This window comes from Ascaphus truei, chromosome 2 (assembly GCF_040206685.1).
Source record: "Ascaphus truei isolate aAscTru1 chromosome 2, aAscTru1.hap1, whole genome shotgun sequence".
Taxonomy (NCBI): Eukaryota; Metazoa; Chordata; class Amphibia; order Anura; family Ascaphidae; genus Ascaphus; species Ascaphus truei.
In genome coordinates this window covers 2,336,715-2,359,972 of record NC_134484.1, presented here as the reverse complement: position 1 = coordinate 2,359,972, position 23,258 = coordinate 2,336,715, and the positions used below count along the sequence as shown (strand labels likewise).

Genomic DNA, 23,258 nt, shown 5'->3' with positions numbered 1-23,258 from the left:
CTGAGTTATAACGTGTGTTACAGGAAGTAATACAGTGAGAGTTACAGTAAGAGTTACCTCTCGCTCTCACGCATGTCCTGAGCACAGAGTTATAACATGTGTTACAGGCACTAATACAGTGAGAGTTACCTCTCGTTCTCACGCGTGTCCTGGGCTCAGAGTTATAACGTGTTACAGGCAGTAATACAGTGAGAGTTACCTCTCGTTCTCACGCATGTCCTGAGCACAGAGTTTTAACGTGTGTTACAGGCAGTAATACAGTGAGAGTTACCTCTCGTTCTCACGCATGTCCTGGGCACCGAGTTATAACGTGTGTTACAGGCAGTAATACAGTGAGAGTTACCTCTCGCTCTCACCCATGTCCTGGGCACAGAGTTATAACGTGTTACAGGCAGTAATACAGTGAGAGTTACCTCTCGTTCTCACGCATTTCCTGGGCACAGAGTTATAACATGTGTTACAGGAAGTAATAGTGAGAGTTACCTCTCGTTTTCACGCATGTCCTGGGCACAGAGTTATAACACGTGTTACAGGCAGTAATACAGTGAGAGTTACCGCTCGTTCTCACGCATGTCCTGGGCACAGAGTTATAACGTGTTACAGGCAGTAATACAGTGAGAGTTACCGCTCGTTCTCATGCGTGTCCTGGGCACAGAGTTATAACGTGTTACAGGCAGTAATACAGTGAGAGTTACCTCTCGCTCTCACGCATGTCCTGGGCACAGGGTTATAACGTGTTATAGGCAGTAATACAGTGAGAGTTACCGCTCATGTTCACGCGTGTCCTGGGCACAGAATTATAACATGTGTTACAGGAAGTAATACAGTGAGAGTTACCTCTCGTTCTCACGTATGTCCTGGGCACAGAGTTATAACGTGTTACATGCAGTAATACAGTGAGAGTTACCTCTCGTTCTCACGTATGTCCTGGGCACAGAGTTATAACATGTGTTACAGGCAGTAATACAGTGAGAGTTACCTCTCGCTCTCACTCAAGTCCTGGGCACAGAGTTATAATATGTGTTACAGGAAGTAATACAGTGAGAGTTACCTTTCGCTCTCACGCATGTCCTGGGAACAGAGTTATAACGTGTTACAGGCAGTAATACAGTAAGCGTTACCGCTCGTTCTCACGTATGTCCTGGGCACAGAGTTATAACATGTGTTACAGGCAGTAATACAGTGAGAGTTACCTCTCGCTCTCACGCATGTCCTGGGCACAGAGTTATAACATGTGTTACAGGAAGTAATACAGTGAGAGTTACCTCTCGCTCTCACGCATGTCCTGGGAACAGAGTTATAACGTGTTACAGGCAGTAATACAGTGAGCGTTACCTCTCGCTCTCACGCATGTCCTGGGCACAGAGTTATAACGTGTGTTACAGGCAGTAATACAGTGAGAGTTACCTCTCGCTCTCACGCATGTCCTGGGCACAGAGTTATAACGTCTGTTACAGGCAGTAATACAGTGAGAGTTACCTCTCGTTCTCATGCTTGTCCTGGGCACAGAGTTATAACGTGTGTTACAGGAAGTAATACAGTGAGAGTTACCTCTCGTTCTCACGCATGTCCTGAGCACAGAGTTATAACATGTGTTACAGGCAGTAATACAGTGAGAGTTACCTCTCGCTCTCACCCATGTCCTGGGCACAGAGTTATAACGTGTTACAGGCAGTAATACAGTGAGAGTTACCGCTCGTTCTCACGCATGTCCTGGGCACAGAGTTATAACGTGTTACAGGCAGTAATACAGTGAGAGTTACCTCTCGTTTCCATGTGTGTCCTGGGCACAGAGTTATAACGTGTGTTACAGGAAGTAATACAGTGAGAGTTACCTCTCGTTCTCACGCATGTTCTGGGCACAGAGTTATAACGTGTTACAGGCAGTAATACAGTGAGAGTTACCTCTCGCTCTCACGCATGTCCTGGGCACAGAGTTATAACATGTGTTACAGGCAGTAATACAGTGAGAGTTACCTCTCGTTCTCACGCATGTCCTGGGCACAGAGTTATAACGTGTTACAGGCAGTAATACAGTGAGAGTTACCTCTCGTTCTCACGCATGTCCTGGGCACTTAGTTATAACGTGTGTTACAGGAAGTAATACAGTGAGAGTTACAGTGAGAGTTACCTCTCGCTCTCACGCATGTCCTGAGCACAGAGTTATAACATGTGTTACAGGCACTAATACAGTGAGAGTTACCTCTCGTTCTTACGCATGTCCTGGGCACAGAGTTATAACATGTGTTACAGGCAGTAATACAGTGAGAGTTACCTCTCGTTCTCACGCATGTCCTGGGCACAGAGTTATAACATGTGTTACAGGCAGTAATACAGTGAGAGTTACCTCTCGTTCTCACGCGTGTCCTGGGCACAGAGTTATAACGTGTTACAGGAAGTAATACAGTGAGAGTTACCTCTCGTTCTCACGTATGTCCTGGGCACAGAGTTATAACGTGTTACATGCAGTAATACAGTGAGAGTTACCTCTCGTTCTCACGTATGTCCTGGGCACAGAGTTATAACATGTGTTACAGGCAGTAATACAGTGAGAGTTACCTCTCGCTCTCACTCAAGTCCTGGGCTCAGAGTTATAATATGTGTTACAGGAAGTAATACAGTGAGAGTTACCTTTCGCTCTCACGCATGTCCTGGGAACAGAGTTATAACGTGTTACAGGCAGTAATACAGTAAGCGTTACCGCTCGTTCTCACGTATGTCCTGGGCACAGAGTTATAACATGTGTTACAGGCAGTAATACAGTGAGAGTTACCTCTCGCTCTCACGCATGTCCTGGGCACAGAGTTATAACATGTGTTACAGGCAGTAATACAGTGAGAGTTACCTCTCGTTCTCACGCATGTCCTGGGCACAGAGTTATAACATGTGTTACAGGCAGTAATACAGTGAGAGTTACCTCTAGTTCTCACGCGTGTCCTGGGCACAGAGTTATAACATGTGTTACAGGCAGTAATACAGTGAGAGTTACCTCTCGCTCTCACCCATGTCCTGGGCACAGAGTTATAACGTGTTACAGGCAGTAATACAGTGAGAGTTACCTCTCACTCTCACGCATGTCCTGGGCACAGGGTTATAACGTGTGTTACAGGAAGTAATACAGTGAGAGTTACCGCTCGCTCTCACGCATGTCCTGGGCACAGAGTTATAACGTGTTACAGGCAGTAATACAGTGAGAGTTACCGCTCGTTCTCACGCATGTCCTGGGCACAGACTTATAACGGGTTACAGGCAGTAATACAGTGAGAGTTACCTCTCGTTCTCACGCATGTCCTGGGCACAGAGTTATAACGTGTTACAGGCAGTAATACAGTGAGAGTTACCTCTCGCTCTCACGCATGTCCTGGGCACAGGGTTATAACGTGTTACAGGCAGTAATACAGTGAGAGTTACCGCTCATGTTCACGCGTGTCCTGGGCACAGAGTTATAACATGTGTTACAGGAAGTAATACAGTGAGAGTTACCTCTCGTTCTCACGTATGTCCTGGGCACAGAGTTATAACGTGTTACAGGCAGTAATACAGTGAGAGTTACCGCTCATTCTCACGTATGTCCTGGGCACAGAGTTATAACATGTGTTACAGGCAGTAATACAGTGAGAGTTACCTCTCGCTCTCACGCATGTCCTGGGCACAGAGTTATAACATGTGTTACAGGAAGTAATACAGTGAGAATTACCTCTCGCTCTCACGCATGTCCTGGGAATAGAGTTATAACGTGTTACAGGCAGTAATACAGTGAGCGTTACCGCTCGTTCTCACGTATGTCCTGGGCACAGAGTTATAACATGTGTTACAGGCAGTAATACAGTGAGATTTACCTCTCGCTCTCACGCATGTCCTGGGCACAGAGTTATAACATGTGTTACAGGAAGTAATACAGTGAGAGTTACCTCTCGCTCTCACGCATGTCCTGGGAACAGAGTTATAACGTGTTACAGGCAGTAATACAGTGAGCGTTACCTCTCGCTCTCACGCATGTCCTGGGCACAGAGTTATAACGTGTGTTACAGGCAGTAATACAGTGAGAGTTATCTCTCGCTCTCACGCATGTCCTGGGCACAGAGTTATAACGTGTGTTACAGGCAGTAATACAGTGAGAGTTACCGCTCGTTCTCACGCATGTCCTGGGCACAGAGTTATAACGTGTGTTACAGGCAGTAATACAGTGAGAGTTACCTCTCGCTCTCACGCATGTCCTGGGCACAGAGTTATAATGTGTTACAGGCAGTAATACAGTGAGAGTTATCTCTCGCTCTCACGCATGTCCTGGGTACAGAGTCATAACGTGTGTTACAGGCAGTATTACAGTGAGAGTTACCTCTCGTTCTCACGCATGTCCTGGGCACAGAGTTATAACGTGTGTTACAGGCAGTAATACAGTGAGAGTTACCGCTCGTTCTCACGCATGTCCTGGGCACAGAGTTATAACGTGTGTTACAGGAAGTAATACAGTGAGAGTTACCTCTCGTTCTCACGCATGTCCTGGGCACAGAGCGCTGAAGATAAGTCATGGTTACATTAAATGCACAGAGGATACACATTCACTTTACAGACATTTCATGCACAGTTAGAGATAATTAATGATTATGAATGTATGTGTGACCAGGTCTCCTCTGGTCCCCCGGGTTGTCAGAGTTCCCCCTCCCTTCCTCTTACCTCCAGTTGCTAGGGAGGCCAGCGGGTCGCCGGAGGCCAGCGGGTCGCCGGAGGCCAGCGGGTCGCCAGAGACCCGCGGTGAGCGTCAGTAAAGGGTGCCACCATGTTTGGGAGGCTCGTGCATGCGCAGCAAGCTCCCAGCGGCCATGACAAGCTCTCACATGCGCAGTGGCATCAAACAGCATTGGCCAATAGGAATAAGCCTAGGAAGGGTACTACAAGTCCCAGCAGCCTTGGGGATAGGTCACGAGTCGCGCGAGAGCCAATAGGACAGTGGGATTCTCACTGAGGCAATTGGATACATTTTCGCGCGCTGGGAGGCAAGCAGTTGTGATCCGGACAGAGAGGGTGAAGGTAGGGTCCAGGGAGCACTGCTCCCCTGGACTAGGCCAGATTTCCCCCAAGGTCCAAAGTATATCACTGTAGTTGGCGTATGCTGTGTATGCTGCAGGGAAAGGCCTAAGATAGGGACCCTTTCCCCAGTAATGTGTCAGTGAGAGGCATCAGCTGCAGGACATCACCTCTGAAAGAGAAGTGCGGCCTGTTGCCTGTAAGCAAAGCCAGGACACTTCAACAGAGACTATTTTAAGGGGTACACTCCAGCTGGGAGCCCCTCCAGAGGCATCCGCCTGCGGAGTCTCACAGCAGTTGAGCCGGAGGATTTCGGGGTAGAACCACGTCGTGGATCAACGGAGTCTTCTACTAACTGACCTGGTCTGGACTGAGATCCGGGAGGTATTGTTTAAGTGCGCCGACGTGAAGCGCGCTATCCCACACGTACTCTTTGGGGGAGGGACGGGCTTGTGGACACTACGGGGTAACGTGCCCAGGCACTCCAGTACTTTGGGGGTCCCACCTGGGAGGTGTTATTGTGGGGCGAGGCCTTGCATGGCTGGGATATGTTGGGGGTGTATAGTAAATACTTTTATCATATACCTGTGTGTGATTACTGTGTACATTGGTTCTGGTGACGGGCTCCTCCCACTACGCTGGGATCCCTCCCGGTGGAGGCGCTGCACCGAGACGATAAGTATACCCCAGGCTCCCAGTGGCGGAGGCTCAGACCTCCTGGTGAGCTAAACAGGTGACAGCAGCACGGGTGGTTCTGTACCCAGGGGGTACAAGGGCTACGTATGTACCGGTAACAGTTACAGACAAGATTAAAATGTGAGGCAGTCTTAGTTATGAAAGAACTTGGCCTGGTGGCGGCTGTGAGAGTCTCCTGCAGACTGTTCCAGTTTTGGGGTGCACGGTAAGAGAAGGAGGAGCGGCCGGATACTTTGCTGTTACCGGGACCTGTAACTCGGGAAGTAGGGGGTCACTGAGGCTGAAATTAATGCGGTTCAGCTCCGGAGACCCCCAACTTCAATACAGTGTTATTAAAATAAAATAAAAGCCGCTCGATCGCGTGTTAGAGAAGTGCAGGGGGAGTGACTGGTTCTGTCTCTCTCTTGCTGCGCGTCTCTTACAGACAGGCGCAGCCCGGTGGGAGTCACACAGTGCGAGTCCCATTCAGACGCGGGGACCCCCGCTGTGTTAATCCCGATGGGCCATTAAGTCTTTTACTTAAAGTCCTTATGGAGACTCCGCGAGCACAGACAAAGAAAACATGGCGCCAGAGCAGCGGATTTAGGGGTGGCAGCGTGACCGACCATAACGCTGTGTCTTTACTGGGTCTTATTGCAAACTTTTAGCAGGGTAGTTACCGTGGAGTGTTTGGGGCGAGAGCCAGATAGGAATTGGCTAGGGAAATTTGTCTTGGTGTAGAAATCGCTTAATTGGGAGTGAACACATTTTTCCATGACTTTGGATAGAATTGGGAGAAGAGAGATTGGCCTGTAGTTTGAGACAGTGTTTGTGTCCCCACTTTTGAAGATTGGGACAACTCTGGCAGTTTTCCAGGTCTTAGGGATATGGCCTGCAGACAGGATAGAGTTGACTATGGTAGCAATTGGTTTGGCAATGGCTGGGGCACCAAGTCGTAGGAACCTAGATTGTAGTAAGTCAGGTCCACATTGGCTGCTTAGTTTTAGTTTGAGGAGCGCTTGTGTAATCTCCTCTTCGGATACTGGGTCAAATTGAAAATTGTGGGCAGTGTTGGGAGGGGGTGGGGCTATAGGGGTACCCCCAGGTTGAGCTTCATGCAGAAGGCACCATGCCCTTAGTTCATCCAGTTTGGACAGCAGGCTCCGGATATTTATATGGGCGACAGATAGCCCTTTTTGGAATTTGAAGGGGGTATTCTCAGGGGCATGGGACAGAGATGAAATGCAGGGAGGGCCTGGGTTAGGTTCAGTATCCCCGGTTAAAGAGAGTAAGAGTATAACAGTAAATGAGGGTGACTGTTTGCCGGCTGCAAAGCTGTGATGTTTGCCGTTGGAATGAGCGGTTCTCAGAGTTCTCCACCGACATTCCGCAGCTAGTGCCGGGCCTTGGAGCAGTCCGGGGTGTATATTACATTGGGTGTGGGCCAGGAGGGAGAGTGGTCCGGGGTGTATATTACATTGAGTGTGTGCCAAGAGGGAGAGTGGTCCGGGGTGTATATTACATTGGGTGTGGGCCAGGAGGGAGAGTGGTCCGGGGTGTATATTACATTGGGTGTGGGCCAGGAAGGAGAGTGGTCCGGGGTATATATTACATTGGGTGTGGGCCAGGAGGGAGAGTGGTCCGGGGTGTATATTACATTGGGTGTGGGCCAGGAGGGAGAGTGGTCCGGGGTGTATATTACATTGGGTGTGGGCCAGAAGGGAGGGTGGTACGGGGTGTATATTACATTGGGTGTGGGCCAGGAGGGAGAGTGGTCCGGGGTGTATATTACATTGGGTGTGGGCCAGGAGGGAGAGTGGTCCGGGGTGTATATTACATTGGGTGTGGGGCAGGAGGGAGAGTGGTCCGGGGTGTATATTACATTGGGTGTGGGCCAGGAGGGAGAGTGGTCCGGGGTGTATATTACATTGGGTGTGGGCCAGGAGGGAGAGTGGTCCGGGGTGTATATTTCTTTGGGTGTGGGCCGGGAGGGAGAGTGGTCCGGGGTGTATATTACATTGGGCGTGCACCAGGAGGGAGAGTGGTCCGGGGTGTATATTACATTGGGCGTGGGCAGGAGGGAGAGTGGTCCGGGGTGTATATTACATTGGGCGTGGGCCAGGAGGGAGAGTGGTCCGGGGTGTATATTACATTTGGCGTGGGCCAGGAGGGAGAGTGGTCCCGGGTGTATATTACATTGGGCGTCGGCAGGAGGGAGAGTGGTCCGGGGTGTATATTACATTGGGCGTGCACCAGGAGGGAGAGTGGTCCGGGGTATATATTACATTGGGCGTGGGCCGGGAGGGAGAGTGGTCCGGGGTGTATATTACATTGGGCGTGCACCAGGAGGGAGAGTGGTCCGGGGTGTATATTACATTGGGCGTGGGCCAGGAGGGAGAGTGGTCCCGGGTGAATATTACATTGGGCGTCGGCAGGAGGGAGAGTGGTCCGGGGTGTATATTACATTGGGCGTGCACCAGGAGGGAGAGTGGTCCCGGGTGTATATTACATTGGGCATGGGCAGGAGGGAGAGTGGTCCGGGGTGTATATTACATTGGGCGTGGGCCAGGAGGGAGAGTGGTCCGGGGTGTATATTACATTTGGCGTGGGCCAGGAGGGAGAGTGGTCCCGGGTGTATATTACATTGGGCGTCGGCAGGAGGGAGAGTGGTCCGGGGTGTATATTACATTGGGCGTGCACCAGGAGGGAGAGTGGTCCGGGGTGTATATTACATTGGGCGTGCACCAGGAGGGAGAGTGGTCCGGGGTGTATATTACATTGGGTGTGAGCCAGGAGGGAGGGTGGTCCCGGGTGAATATTACATTGGGCGTGGGCCAGGAGGGAGAGTGGTCCGGGGTGTATATTACATTGGGTGTGGGCCAGGAGGGAGGGTGGTCCGGGGTGTATATTACATTGGGCGTGCACCAGGAGGGAGAGTGGTCTGGGGTGTATATTACATTGGGTGTGGGCCGGGAGGGAGAGTGGTCCGGGGTGTATATTACATTGGGTGTGGGCCGGGAGGGAGAGTGGTCCGGGGTGTATATTACATTGGGCGTGCACCAGGAGGGAGAGTGGTCCGGGGTGTATATTACATTGGGCGTGGGCCAGGAGGGAGGGTGGTCCGGGGTGTATATTACATTGGGTGTGGGGCAGGAGGGAGAGTGGTCCGGGGTGTATATTACATTGGGTGTGGGCCAGGAGGGAGGATGGTCCGGGGTGTATATTACATTGGGTGTGGGCCAGGAGGGAGGATGGTCCGGGGTGTATATTACATTGGGTGTGGGCCAGGAGGGAGAGTGGTCCGGGGTGTATATTACATTGGGCGTGGGCCAGGAGGGAGAGTGGTCCGTGGTGTATATTACATTGGGTGTGGGCCAGGAGGGAGGATGGTCCGGGGTGTATATTACATTGGGCGTGGGCCAGGAGGGAGAGTGGTCCGGGGTGTATATTACATTGGGTGTGGGCCAGGAGGGAGGATGGTCCGGGGTGTATATTACATTGGGCGTGGGCCAGGAGGGAGAGTGGTCCGTGGTGTATATTACATTGGGCGTGGGCCAGGAGGGAGAGTGGTCCGGGGTGTATATTACATTGGGTGTGGGCCAGGAGGGAGGATGGTCCGGGGTGTATATTACATTGGGCGTGGGCCAGGAGGGAGAGTGGTCCGGGGTGTATATTACATTGGGCGTGGGCCAGGAGGGAGAGTGGTCCGGGGTGTATATTACATTGGGCGTGGGCCAGGAGGGAGAGTGGTCCGGGGTGTATATTACATTGGGTGTGGGGCAGGAGGGAGAGTTGTCCGGGGTGTATATTACATTTGGTGTGGGCCAGGAGGGAGGATGGTCCGGGGTGTATATTACATTGGGTGTGGGCCAGGAGGGAGAGTGGTCCGGGGTGTATATTACATTGGGTGTGGGCCAGGAGGGAGGATGGTCCGGGGTGTATATTACATTGGGCGTGGGCCAGGAGGGAGGCGTTTGTAGTGGATAGAGAAAGTAACATTCCCATGAGGCCACGGAAACATTTATAAGTTCATGTGTCAAAAGAAAAATAAGAATTGTGCAACGTAATCCCAAATAATAACGGATAACATTGTCCGTGCACGAGAACAGGTAATACATACAAACTCTCGCTGCATCCAATGTCGTCTCTCATCCCAAAGTCACACAGAAAACCTAGTGTGTACGAGTACGAGTATGTGTATGTGTACGTGTATGTGTATGTGTACGTGTATGTGTACGTGTATGTGTACCTCCCCTTTTCTAAGCCCATCTTGCTCGCTGGCATCTACCGCCCGCCTAAAGCCCCTCTACAATCCCTGACTGATATCACCCAATTTCTTGGCTCCATTTCCTCTCCGAATGAGAAGAGTGAGCTGCTATTCTTGGGGATTTCAACTTCAACTGGCGTGATCCTAAAAACCACAAAATCCAGATACAATTCAAGTCACTTAACCTATCACAACTCATTTCCCAACCCACACGAATAAACCTGAACTCGCATAACCATTCCTTGCTAGACTTGATTCTCTCCTCAAACCCCAGCAGAATCCAATCCTCTGGCATCCTTCCGGACATTTTCAGTGACCATGCAATAGTGTACTGTGTAAGGAAAATTAAACCGCCCCAATCAAGCCCTAAAGTTCTCCTCACTAGAACATTTAAAAACTTTAACCCACAACAGTTTCTGGCTGATCTTACTACAGAATCGACTTAATTCCCGACCCTGATTCTGCGCTCGACTATTTCCAATCCGAGTTCTTAAAACTCTGCGATACCCATGCTCCACTATGCAGAATAAGGGTACGGGGTGCCCACCTTCCATGGGTTACACCTGACCTTATAGCACTCTACCAGTTCAGGGATGCCTTGTGGAAAAGCCACAAAGTAACTGGCACTACCAAGGATCTCAATCACTGCAGATTCCTGCGGAATGTGTGCACAAGGCAAACAAGGCATGCAAAAGCAAAATATTACTCTGACAATCTCCACCAAAATACATCAAACCCAGCTAACTTCTGGAAAGTTATCAACAACATATTCCAGCCTTCTAACCATCAACAGCCAAGTAATATCAATAAGGGGGATATTACTCTGACAAACCTCACTTACATTGCAAGTGCATTCAATGATTACTTTGTGGGGTGTGCCACTAACTTATTAGCGAAACGCAACCAAAACCACAAACATGAACCTCACTCTGTGAACCCCTTTAGCCCCACCCTCTCCCAACACTGCTCACAATTTTCAATTTGTCCCAGTATCCAAAGAGATTACACAAGCGCTCCTCAAACTAAAACTAAGCAGCCAATGTGGATCTGACTTACTACAATCTAAGCTCCTAAGACTTGGTGCCCCAGCCATTGCCAAACCAATTGCTTCCATAGGCAACTCTATCCTGTCTGCAGGCCATATTCCTAAGACCTGGAAAACTGCCAGAGTTGTCCCAATCTTCAAAAGTGGGGACAAAAACACTGTCTCAAACTATAGGCCAATCTCTCTTCTCCCAATTCTATCCAAAGTCATGGGAAAATGTGTTCACTCCCAATTAAGCGATTACTATACCAAGACAAATTTCCCTAGCCAATTCCAATCTGGCTTTCACCCCAAACACTCCACCGTAACTACCCTGCTAAAAGTTTGCAATGAAATCCAGTGTGGAATGGAACGGGGACAACTCACTGGTGCATTAGATTTTGCAAAGGCTTTTGACACAGTTGATCATGTTAGCCTGCTTAAAAAACTCCAGAGCTCTGGAATAGGGAAGCATGCTTTAAACTGGTTTCAGTCCTACCTACAGTATCAGGTAGATCCCAACATGTGGCCATCTCAGACTCTAACTCCAACCCCCTGGATATCACCTGTGGTGTCCCGTAAGGCTCTGTTCTGGGGCCCCTACTCTTCTCAGTGTTCATTAATGATCTTCCCACAGCTTGTCAGGAAGCCTCAATACACATGTATGCAGATGACACAATCCTATATGCACACAGCCATAGCCTCTCTTACCTTCAACACATACTTCAGTCTGACTTTTTGAGACTCAAAAACTGGATTTCCCACAACAAACTGTTTTTAAACACTGACAAGACTGTAACAATGGTATTTGGGACCAAGACTAAATTTGTAAAGCTTCCAGTGACTGAGCTACTGATTAGAACCAACGCTAACACCACCCTAACCCCTGTCACTAGTTTTAAATACCTGGGCTTATGGTTTGACTCCCACTTAACATTCGGAATGCACATTGATACCCTGACAACCAAGACCTATTCCAAACTAGGGGTACTTTACAGGAACAAATCCTCCCTAAGTCTCCTGGTCAGAAAGCGTATCGCACAGCAGATGCTAATGCCAATTATAGACTATGGAGACATAGTATACGGCTCGGCACCTCAAACCCACCTTAGCAAACTTGACACCCTCTACAATTCAATTTGTCGTTTCGTTCTCCAATGCAACTACAACACACATCACTGCGAAATGCTCAAAGAACTAGATTTGTCATCACTAGAGTCTTGGCGCAAAGTTCACCTTTCCTGTCTTGTCTGCAGATACTTTCTGGGCAAGCTACCCAGCTATCTGAACAAGCTCCTCACCCCTACCACATGCAGCACCTATCACCTGAGATCCGACTCCAAAAGACTGTTCATGGTCCCAAGGCTCAACAAAGTATCCGGCCGCTCCTCATTCTCTTACCGTGCACCCCAAAACTGGAACAACCTACCAGAGACTCTCACATCCACCACCAGTTTAAGTTCTTTCAAAACTAAGGCTGTCTCACATTTTAATCTGGTCTGTAACTGTTACATACGCCTATAATATACATCTTCTCTAACTGTGCATGCAATGTCTTGTATATAATGTATACCCTGCTCATTATGTAACTGTATTTGTAACCATGTATTATTTGTCTTAACTCTGTGCCCAGGACATACGTGAAAACGAGAGGTAACTCTCAATGTATTACTTCCTGGTAACACATTTTATAAATAAATAAATAAATATGTGTTTGTATAAGTGTATGTGTATGTGTTTGTATAAGTGTATGTGTTTGTATAAGTGTACGTGTATGAGTAGATGTATAAGTGTATGAGTGGATGTATAAGTGTGTGTGTATGTATAATTGAACGTGTATAAGTGTACGTGTTTGTATAAATGTATGTGTGTACATGTATGTATAATTGAACATGTGTATGTATGTGTGGATGTATAAGTGGATGTATAAGTGTACGTGTATGAGTGGATGTATAAGTGTATGAGTGGATGTATAAGTGTGTGTGTATGTATAATTGAACGTGTATAAGTGTACGTGTTTGTATAAATGTATGTGTGTACATGTATGTATAATTGAATGTGTGTATGTATGTGTGTATGTATAAGTGGATGTATAAGTGTACGTGTATGAGTGGATGTATAAGTGTATGTGTATAAGTGTATGTGTATGCATAAGTGTACGTGTGTACGTGTATAAGTGTATGTGTATGTATAAGTGAACGTGTGTACGTGTATGTGTAAGTGTATGTATAAGTGTACGTGTATTAGTGTATGTATAATTGTATGTGTATGAATGGATGTATAAGTGTATGTATAAGTATGAGTGTATGTATAAGTATGAGTGTATGTACTGTATAAGTGTACGTGTATGTATGAGTATATGTATAGGTGTACGTGTATGAGTATTTATAAGTATACGTGTATGTATGAGTATATGTACAAATGTGAGTGTATGAGTGTATGTGTATGAGTGCATGCGTATGAGTGTATAAGTGTTCGTGTATATGTATGTGTATGTATGTACTGTGTACGTGTGTGTTTGTGTCTGTATAAGTGTACATGTATGAGTGTATGTACAAGTCTCTGATCCGTGAGACCGGACGTGACGTAGGTCCGACCGGAAGTGACGCGAGACGCGGACGCGGAGAACCACAAACCACCGTGCGGAGAGATTCCAAGAGACCGCGAAGCGGCGTGAACCTTCCCCTCCACGGCGCAAGACGTCCTCGGGCGCCAACACCATTATACATCCATTATATATGTACACAATGTGCGTACATATATTGTCCTACTTATTTTAAGATAAATACTTTTACTGGTCGGCACATTTGGTCTTTTCCCTTTTCTGCTTCCCTGAGACCTGTTATCTACACCACCCCCGGATCCCGCTCTCCGGAGACTATCTACACTACCCCCGGATCCCGCTCTCCGGAGACTATCTACACCACCCCCGGATCCCGCTCTCCGGAGACTATCTACACCACCCCCGGATCCCGCTCTCCGGAGACTATCTACACCACCCCCGGATCCCGCTCTCCGGAGACTATCTACACCACCCCCGGATCCCGCTCTCCGGAGACTATCTACACCACATCCGGATCCCGCCCTCCGGAGACTATCTACACCACCCCCGGATCCCACTCTCCGGAGACTATCTACACCACCCCCGGATCCCGCCCTCCGGAGACTATCTACACCACCCCCGGATCCCGCTCTCCGGAGACTATCTACACCACCCCCGGATCCCGCTCTCCGGAGACTATCTACACCACATCCGGATCCCGCTCTCCGGAGACTATCTACACCACATCCGGATCCCGCTCTCCGGAGACTATCTACACTACCCCCGGATCCCGCTCTCCGGAGACTATCTACACCACCCCCGGATCCCGCTCTCCGGAGACTATCTACACCACCCCCGGATCCCGCTCTCCGGAGACTATCTACACCACCCCCGGATCCCGCTCTCCGGAGACTATCTACACCACCCCCGGATCCCGCTCTCCGGAGACTATCTACACCACATCCGGATCCCGCCCTCCGGAGACTATCTACACCACCCCCGGATCCCACTCTCCGGAGACTATCTACACCACCCCCGGATCCCGCCCTCCGGAGACTATCTACACCACCCCCGGATCCCGCTCTCCGGAGACTATCTACACCACCCCCGGATCCCGCTCTCCGGAGACTATCTACACCACATCCGGATCCCGCTCTCCGGAGACTATCTACACCACATCCGGATCCCGCTCTCCGGAGACTATCTACACTACCCCCGGATCCCGCTTTCCGGAGACTATCTACACCACCCCCGGATCCCGCTCTCCGGAGACTATCTACACCACCCCCGGATCCCGCTCTCCGGAGACTATCTACACCACCCCCGGATCCCGCTCTCCGGAGACTATCTACACCACCCCCGGATCCCGCTCTCCGGAGACTATCTACACCACATCCGGATCCCGCCCTCCGGAGACTATCTACACCACCCCCGGATCCCACTCTCCGGAGACTATCTACACCACCCCCGGATCCCGCCCTCCGGAGACTATCTACACCACCCCCGGATCCCGCTCTCCGGAGACTATCTACACCACCCCCGGATCCCGCTCTCCGGAGACTATCTACACCACATCCGGATCCCGCTCTCCGGAGACTATCTACACCACCCCCGGATCCCGCTCTCCGGAGACTATCTACACCACCCCCGGATCCCGCTCTCCGGAGACTATCTACACCACCCCCGGATCCCGCCCTCCGGAGACTATCTACACCACCCCCGGATCCCGCTCTCCGGAGACTATCTACACCACATCCGGATCCCGCTCTCCGGAGACTATCTACACCACCCCCGGATCCCGCTCTCCGGAGACTATCTACACCACCCCCGGATCCCGCTCTCCGGAGACTATCTACACCACATCCGGATCCCGCCCTCCGGAGACTATTTCTCACCGCATACAGTATCCGATTACACCGTAAGTCGGCATTCTGTAAGAGCCAAGACCTCCATCCTACCAGGACAGTCCGGCAGTGGCACACGGTACTTGTTCCTTTCCTTTCTTGCGTGTAACCCGGGTTATTACGCCTCACATATGGCAGCCAGCGCTGTTGTGCATTCCCATTGTGCTGAGCCGTCCCTTGATTGATGAGGTTACAAATAAGGCGATGAGAAAGATGGCGTAAATCAGGGGTTCTCTATCCCAGTCCTCAAATCCCCCCCCCCCCCACCTCCAACAGGTCGGCTTTACAGGATCCCAGCTTCAGCACAGGTGGCTCAATCAGTGGCTCAGTCAAAGAATAAGGCGCTGATTGAGCCACCTGTGTTGAAGCAGGGGCTGTGTGCCACCTGTGCTGAAGCAGCGGCTGATTGACCCACCTGTGCTGAAGCAGGGGCTGATTGAGCCACCTGTGCTGAAGCAGGGGCTGTGTGCCACCTGTGCTGAAGCAGGGGCTGATGGAGCCACCTGTGCTGAAGCTGGGATATCCTGAACCCTGACCTGTTTGGCGGGGCTTGAGGACTGGAGTTGAGCCCATGGCATAAGAGCAAAGAAAGGTTATTACTTTGGAAGAGGCAGATCCCCGAATGAAAGGGACCGGGCGAGCGTTTTGCTATTGATCAGGGGAAGTGATCGTACGAATAATTACCTGAGAAGAAGATCTTGCCCTTTGTACGAGATAATCTTGGCAGAGATTAGGGGGAGTGATGTGTAGATCAAAGTGTTGTTATAATAACTTTACAAGATGAAAGAGGGCTTTTTAAGGAAATCATTTGAAAGTCTTGTTATTGATTAGGGGGAGGGGTTAATCAGTATAGAGTGGTCAATTTGTCTAAACATGTAAGGATCCAGTGACTTGGTGAGAGAGGACAGGTTCAGTAATCCTGCACCCTGTCTACAGGAAACAGCTCCGTGCTTAGGAGAGAAGTAACTCTCTTACCCTCCTACTTGTATCTCCGTGCTTAGGAGAGAAGTAACGCTCTTACCCTCCTACTTGTATCTCCGTGCTTAGGAGAGAAGTAACGCTCTTACCCTCCTACGTGTATCTCCGTGCTTAGGAGAGAAGTAACGCTCTTACCCTCCTACTTGTATCTCCGTGCTTAGGAGAGAAGTAACGCTCTTACCCTCCTACTTGTATCTCCGTGCTTAGGAGAGAAGTAACGCTCTTACCCTCCTACGTGTATCTCCGTGCTTAGGAGAGAAGTAACGCTCTTACCCTCCTACGTGTATCTCCGTGCTTAGGAGAGAAGTAACGCTCTTACCCTCCTACTTGTATCTCCGTGCTTAGGAGAGAAGTATCTCTCTTACCATCCTACGTGTGTCTCCGTGCTTAGGGAAGAAGTAACTCTCTTACCCTCCTACTTGTATCTCTGTGCTTAGGAGAGAAGTAACGCTCTTACCCTCCTACGTGTATTTCCGTGCTTAGGAGAGAATTAACTCTCTTACCATCCTACTTGTATCTCTGTGCTTAGGAGAGAAGTAACGCTCTTACCATCCTACTTGTATCTCTGTGCTTAGGAGAGAAGTAACTCTCTTACCATCCTACGTGTATCTCTGTGCTTAGGAGAGAAGTATCTCTCTTACCATCCTACGTGTATCTCCGTGCTTAGGAGAGAAGTAACTCTCTTACCCTCCTACTTGTATCTCTGTGATTAGGAGAGAAGTAACGCTCTTACCCTCCTACTTGTATCTCCGTGCTTAGGAGAGAAGTAACGCTCTTACCCTCCTACTTGTATCTCCGTGCTTAGGAGAGAAGTATCTCTCTTACCATCCTACGTGTATCTCCGTGCTTAGGAGAGAAGTAACGCTCTTACCCTCCTACTTGTATCTCTGTGCTTAGAAGAGAAGTAACTCTCTTACCATCCTACGTGTATCTCTGTGCTTAGGAGAGAAGTATCTCTCTTACCATCCTACGTGTGTCTCCGTGCTTAGGGGAGAAGTAACTCTCTTACCCTCCTACTTGTATCTCTGTGCTTAGGAGAGAAGTAACGCTCTTACCCTCCTACTTGTATCTCCGTGCTTAGGAGAGAAGTATCTCTCTTACCATCCTACGTGTATCTCCGTGCTTAGGAGAGAAGTAACGCTCTTACCCTCCTACTTGTATCTCTGTGCTTAGGAGAGAAGTAACTCTCTTACCATCCTACGTGTATCTCTGTGCTTAGGAGAGAAGTATCTCTCTTACCATCCTACGTGTGTCTCCGTGCTTAGTGGAGAAGTAACTCTCTTACCCTCCTACTTGTATCTCTGTGCTTAGGAGAGAAGTAACGCTCTTACCATCCTACTTGTATCTCTGTGCTTAGGAGAGAAGTAACTCTCTTACCATCCTACGTGTATCTCTGTGCTTAGGAGAGAAGTATCTCTCTTACCCTCCTACGTGTATTTCCGTGCTTAGGAGAGAAGTAACTCTCTTACCATCCTACTTGTATCTCTGTGCTTAGGAGAGAAGTAACGCTCTTACCATCCTACTTGTATCTCTGTGCTTAGGAGAGAAGTAACTCTCTTACCATCCTACGTGTATCTCTGTGCTTAGGAGAGAAGTAACTCTCTTACCATCCTACGTGTATCTCTGTGCTTAGGAGAGAAGTAACTCTTACCATCCTACTTGTATCTCTGTGCTTAGGAGAGAAGTAACGCTCTTACCATCCTACTTGTATCTCTGTGCTTAGGAGAGAAGTAACTCTCTTACCATCCTACGTGTATCTCTGTGCTTAGGAGAGAAGTAACTCTCTTACCATCTTACTTGTATCTCTGTGCTTAGGAGAGAAGTAACTCTCTTACCATCCTACGTGTATCTCTGTGCTTAGGAGAGAAGTATCTCTCTTACCATCCTACGTATATCTCCGTGCTTAGGAGAGAAGTAACTCTCTTACCATCCTACGTGTATCTCTGTGCTTAGGAGAGAAGTAACTCTTACCATCCTACTTGTATCTCTGTGCTTAGGAGAGAAGTATCTCTCTTACCATCTTACTTGTATCTCTGTGCTTAGGAGAGAAGTAACGCTCTTACCATCCTACGTGTATTTCCGTGCTTAGGAGAGAAGTAACTCTCTTACCATCCTACGTGTATCTCTGTGCTTAGGAGAGAAGTATCTCTCTTACCCTCCTACGTGTATCTGTGTGCTTAGGAGAGAAGTAACGCTCTTACCATCCTACGTGTATCTCCGTGCTTAGGAGAGAAGTAACGCTCTTACCATCCTACAAATATTTCCGTGCTTAGGAGAGAAGTAACTCTCTTACCATCCTACGTGTATCTCTGTGCTTAGGAGAGAAGTAACTCTTACCATCCTACTTGTATCTCTGTGCTTAGGAGAGAAGTAACTCTCTTACCATCCTACTTGTATCTCTGTGCTTAGGGGAGAAGTAACTCTCTTACCATCCTACTTGTATCTCTGTGCTTAGGAGAGAAGTAACGCTCTTACCCTTCTACTTGTATCTCCGTGCTTAGGAGAGAAGTAACGCTCTTACCATCCTACTTGTATCTCTGTGCTTAGGAGAGAAGTAACTCTCTTACCATCCTACTTGTATCTCTGTGCTTAGGAGAGAAGTAACTCTCTTACCATCCTACTTGTATCTCTGTGCTTAGGAGAGAAGTAACTCTCTTACCCTCCTACTTGTATCTCCGTGCTTAGGAGAGAAGTATTTCTCTTACCATCCTACGTGTATCTCCGTGCTTAGGAGAGAAGTAACTCTCTTACCATCCTACTTGTATCTCCGGGCTTAGGAGAGAAGTAACTCTCTTACCCTCCTACTTGTATCTCCGTGCTTAGGAGAGAAGTATTTCTCTTACCATCCTACGTGTATCTCCGTGCTTAGGAGAGAAGTATCTCTCTTACCCTCCTACTTGTATCTCCGTGCTTAGGAGAGAAGTAACTCTCTTACCATCCTACGTGTATCTCTGTGCTTAGGAGAGAAGTAACGCTCTTACCATCCTACGTGTATCTCCGTGCTTAGGAGAGAAGTAACGCTCTTACCATCCTACTTGTATCTCCGTGCTTAGGAGAGAAGTATCTCTCTTACCCTCCTACGTGTATCTCTGTGCTTAGGAGAGAAGTATCTCTCTTACCATCCTACTGTATTTGTATCTCTGTGCTTAGGAGAGAAGTAACTCTCTTACCATCCTACTTGTATCTCTGTGCTTAGGAGAGAAGTATCTCTCTTACCATCCTACTGTATTTGTATCTCTTTGCTTAGGAGAGAAGTAACTCTCTTACCATCCTACTTGTATCTCTGTGCTTAGGAGAGAAGTATCTCTCTTACCATCCTACTGTATTTGTATCTCTGTGCTTAGGAGAGAAGTAACTCTCTTACCATCCTACTTGTATCTCCGTGCTTATGATAGAAGTATCTCTCTTACCCTCCTACTTGTATCTCTGTGCTTAGGAGAGAAGTATCTCTCTTACCCTCCTACTGTACTTGTATCTCTGTGCTTAGGAGAGAAGTAACGCTATTACCATCCTACTTGTATCTCCGTGCTTAGGAGCGAAGTAACTCTCTTACCATCCTACTTGTTTCTCCGTGCTTAGGAGAGAAGTATCTCTCTTATCATCCTACTTGTATCTCCGTGCTTAGGAGAGAAGTAACGCTCTTACCATCCTACTTGTATCTCTGTGCTTAGGAGAGAAGTATCTCTCTTACCCTCCTACTTGTATCTCCGTGCTTAGGAGAGAAGTAACGCTCTTACCCTCCTACATGTGTCTCTGTGCTTAGGAGAGAAGTAACTCTCTTACCATCCTACTTGTATCTCTGTGCTTAGGAGAGAAGTATCTCTCTTACCTCCTACTTGTATCTCTGTGCTTAGGAGAGAAGTAACTCTCTTACCATCCTACTCGTATCTCTGTGCTTAGGAGAGAAGTATCTCTCTTACCATCCTACTTGTATCTCCGTGCTTAGGAGAGAAGTACACTGGCGACACACTTTATTCGAGCTCGGCTAGTCCCACGAATTCGGGTATACCCGGGTGTATTGAGGTTTGTGACTGTTTTCTGCCCGAGTGCATTGGGTTATTTTCCAAGCAGGGATTGAAGCATTTTATTCCCACTGGCTGCAATACTGCACAGTATATATATATACTGCATTACAATTCATGAATTTATGCCATCTGGTAGACACGCGAAGCATTGCAGCCTATTAAATCCTAATCATTATCATTTAACAGATCAGCCGCCCATCAGCCAGGCATGAACCCAGGCTGGGAAGGCAAACGCAACGGGGCTTGTCAGAGGTGAGGAGCGGCGCATTCCAGGTATCTGCCAGGTACATACTGGGTATTTGCTCGAATAAAGTGTGTCGGTGCAATAACTCTCTTACCCTCCTACTTGTATCTCTGTGCTTAGGAGAGAAGTAATGCTCTTACCATCCTACTTGTATCTCCGTGCTTAGGAGCGAAGTAACTCTCTTACCATCCTACTTGTATCTCCGTGCTTAGGAGAGAAGTATCTCTCTTATCAACCTACTTGTATCTCCGTGCTTAGGAGAGAAGTATCTCTCTTACCATCCTACGTGTATCTCCGTGCTTAGGAGAGAAGTAACTCTCTTACCCTCCTACTTGTATCTCCGTGCTTAGGAGCGAAGTAACTCTCTTACCATCCTACTTGTATCTCCGTGCTTAGGAGAGAAGTATCTCTCTTATCAACCTACTTGTATCTCCGTGCTTAGGAGAGAAGTATCTCTCTTACCATCCTACGTGTATCTCCGTGCTTAGGAGAGAAGTAACTCTCTTACCCTCCTACTTGTATCTCTGTGCTTAGGAGAGAAGTAACTCTCTTACCCTCCTACTTGTATCTCCGTGCTTAGGAGAGAAGTAACTCTCTTACCCTCCTACTTGTATCTCCGTGCTTAGGAGAGAAGTATCTCTCTTACCATCCTACTTGTATCTCCGTGCTTAGGAGAGAAGTAACGCTCTTACCATCCTACTTGTATCTCCGTGCTTAGGGGAGAAGTAACTCTCTGACCCTCCTACTTGTATCTCCGTGCTTAGGAGAGAAGTAACGCTCTTACCATCCTACGTGTATCTCTGTGCTTAGGAGAGAAGTAACTCTCTTACCATCCTACTTGTATCTCTGTGCTTAGGAGAGAAGTATCTCTCTTATCATCCTACTTGTATCTCCGTGCTTAGGAGAGAAGTATCTCTCTTATCATCCTACTGTATTTGTATCTCTGTGCTTAGGAGAGAAGTAACGCTCTTACCATCCTACTTGTATATATAGCAAAGGTAAGTATGATACTGGCTTTAGCCAGATTTTAATTGCACTACTCACATAAGCTCATGCTTTATTTAACCCCTTCAGGGCTCTAACACTTTTTTCACTAGTCCATGGGCCAATTATTACATATATACAGTATAGTGTAGGTACCTGCATTAAACGGGTTGCCTTGATGTGGCATGCAGGCTTACATACAGTATGCTTTGGCCAAAGGGTTTAACCAAATACCCTTTTTCATGAGAATATTATTTTATCTTAGCCTAATTGGTAGGAGCGCAGGAATCGTTCTTTTTGTCATCCTACTTGTATCTCCGTGCTTAGGAGAGAAGTAACTCTCTTACCATCCTACTTGTATCTCTGAGCTTAGGAGAGAAGTAACTCTCTTACTACCCTACTTGTATCTCCGTGCTTAGGAGAGAAGTATCTCTGAGCTTGAAGTACAGAAATAAAGTTCTGCCATGCAGCAAATCCTACTTTGATCCTTTATCACCGAGCCTTTACTTATATTGCATTGGACAATCTCTACAATACCCCAAGTGGATTTGGGTGAGTCGTAATTTAAGGAAGCAACGTATTAATAATTATTAATAAGCAAATATGCATCTCCGACACTTTGGACTTTGTTTGCATTTCAATGGCCATGTGCCTGTCTCCTGTGCATGGTCAATAAATATTACAAACGTATAATGAGATGGATTGGAAGAGACCATACAGTACTTTCTCATTGTATGGAAAATGTGAATCAACATGTTCAGCCCCAAATCAAAAACAGGGTTGTATTCCATCCCTGTGTCATAAGGGGACGAGGTGAAGAGGAGAGCAGCAGTGGACATGCTTAGTAAGGAAGGACGGAGTCACTCACCTGCAGTGATGAAGGCAGACAGGACACAGATACGGAAGGTGAAGTTCATGATGAGACAGATACACGAAGCTCAGGTAGCAGATACCGATGGTTTACAGGAGATTCAGCGACGCTATAAAGCTGAGATCACTTCAGTCCAGTGTGTGTCTAAACGAACACAGAGTTGTGTTAGGGTTTCTATAATTGTTACAAGATGGAACAAGTCCATAAATGTCAAAAACCTGTTTGTATCTCCAACACGTAGGGTGTGTTTGAGCTATTCCTCACTGGGATGGATTTGGTTACACCCTGCCGTGCATTCCAGGAAACACACAATGTCACAAATATTTCATTTCCGAGTATGTCTTGGGTTATATTTAAGCACGGAGGAGATTTGTCTCAATATATGACTCAAAAGCTGGCATGTTTATATTTGTGTTTCCATTTAACAGGCTTTCTTCTTAACATCAACTAAGGTGCAGGTCCCAAAAAAGGAAGTGTATCAGTGCTCCTCTCTCTGTACTCCATGTGTTTGTTACAGAACAGTGAGGCCTTCAGCCCAAGCCGAGGCCAGAGATATTCCCAAAACCACAGAGGGATACGCTGAATGAATATTTAGCCACACGATTGGCAAGTTATTTCCCCCCGTACCTTCCCTATATCAACTTCTAAAATCCTTATGGGTTTTTTTATAATGTGCTCCCTGAAACCATCATATATAATGCAGCGACCGAGACATA

At 48.0% G+C, this 23,258-nt stretch overlaps 1 protein-coding gene across 2 annotated transcripts in view; it reads right to left on the bottom strand.

Moving 5' to 3' along the window:
- LOC142474880 (phospholipase A2 inhibitor gamma subunit B-like) overlaps positions 1 to 22,765 on the bottom strand; it is a 78,449-nt gene extending 55,684 nt beyond the window's left edge. Inside the window, exon 1 of one of the 2 annotated variants that reach the window (XM_075581030.1) lies at positions 22,540 to 22,765. In XM_075581030.1, coding sequence (XP_075437145.1) covers positions 22,540 to 22,588 — 49 coding nt within the window. In that variant the 5' untranslated portion in view covers positions 22,589 to 22,765. The remainder of the gene's footprint in view (positions 1 to 22,539) is intronic. The other variant, XM_075581026.1, reaches the window with a different exon arrangement.
- Positions 22,766 to 23,258: the final 493 nt, after the last annotated feature.